We start from the raw sequence: 1,270 nt of genomic DNA on the forward strand, positions 1-1,270 counted from the left end.
GGATTTCTTTGGCTCTTGGTGCAATTGGAAATTTGAGGTATTTAGTGCGTAATTTATGGATTGATTGTGGTGGAAAATTTTGACGAATGGAATTTTTAAATGGCAGGGTGGGATAAATAATACGATCGAAAGTGTGTCGAATAATTTTATTGGAAAGCTTAGAATCTTTGAAAGAGTAATTTCCAATTAATAATTGTGGTAAAGCGTTAGCTACTAAGCTACTATACAACAGAGCTCACCTCAAATTTAGCCTTTAGCCTTCACATCAGCTCCCAAACTAACGTATTTAAATTACTAATACGTATGAAGGATTCACTCTTAAGCTAATATTACTAGCTCGGAAGTTAGCGCCATTCCTGCTTTAAATACCTGGCATTAGCGAGCCATTAGCTTTGACGCTAACGGGAAGCTAAAACGCTAGCTGCGGTTAGCATTCCATAARTTGGCTCTGTTGTCCTCCATTCGCATTTTTAAATTAAGTCACTTCTACATTCTCCTTTCTGTTTACGCATTGTAACTCCAAAGTGACAACACTGGCACGGCTTTCTTTCGACGGGCTTTTTTATTAAATGCCGTGAAAACTATAAAAACAAAACACAAAACTTTAGACAGATACATTTACAGACAGACAGATGACACGTGCTTTAACAAAGTTACCTCGTGGCCGCCTGCCACTTCGGAGGTTGGTCTTTAGAAGAATATCACTTCGTTCTCTGTTCTAAATCAAAGTATTAAATAATTAAAACACCACAACCAATAAATTTACAAAATACCATAACAACACGAGACAAGGCTGCTGCAGGCGCTCACCTCCAAGCTTCCGCTCATTCTCTGTTCATCCAAGTCTCGCAGCACAATCACATGTACACAAATCTCGCGATAACTTCCAACAAAAAATAGTTTGACACGAAATAAAATATAATCATTTTACATGAATTTCAAAACGTAAACCAAACAACTTAAAATACATAAACCTAACAGTTAGAAATAAACATACATTTTTTCATAACATAAATCAGTTTAGTGACACTTACACGCATGATCGATTATACAGATAAGAAAATAATAATTTAAACTGTGGAAAAGCAGCTAGCTAAATAGTCAAAATGTCGACTAGCTTAGCATTGCTTGAGACGAGTGCAAAGACAAAAGCTCACCCAAGTACACTTCGCTGCAGCATGCAGATCGGGGCGGTGACAGACCTTTCCGTCAGTCCCATACCTTATATGGAAATGGGACAATTGCATTCCGGAAATGAAGGGGGCGCTAG

The 1,270-nt window shown here is 37.7% G+C and overlaps 1 protein-coding gene across 1 annotated transcript in view; it reads right to left on the reverse strand.

Annotated features, from left to right (window-relative positions):
• The window catches only part of odad1 (outer dynein arm docking complex subunit 1), a gene marked incomplete in the record, with an annotated part of 3,512 nt that extends 2,479 nt beyond the window's left edge, over window positions 1-1,033 (reverse strand). Inside the window, 2 exon segments of the mRNA XM_014002836.1 lie at window positions 658-718; window positions 811-1,033. Of these exon segments, the coding sequence (XP_013858290.1) occupies window positions 658-718; window positions 811-828 (79 nt within the window).
• Window positions 1,034-1,270: the final 237 nt, after the last annotated feature.

This window comes from Austrofundulus limnaeus, unplaced genomic scaffold (genome assembly GCF_001266775.1).
Source record: "Austrofundulus limnaeus strain Quisiro unplaced genomic scaffold, Austrofundulus_limnaeus-1.0 Scaffold15, whole genome shotgun sequence".
Taxonomy (NCBI): Eukaryota; Metazoa; Chordata; class Actinopteri; order Cyprinodontiformes; family Rivulidae; genus Austrofundulus; species Austrofundulus limnaeus.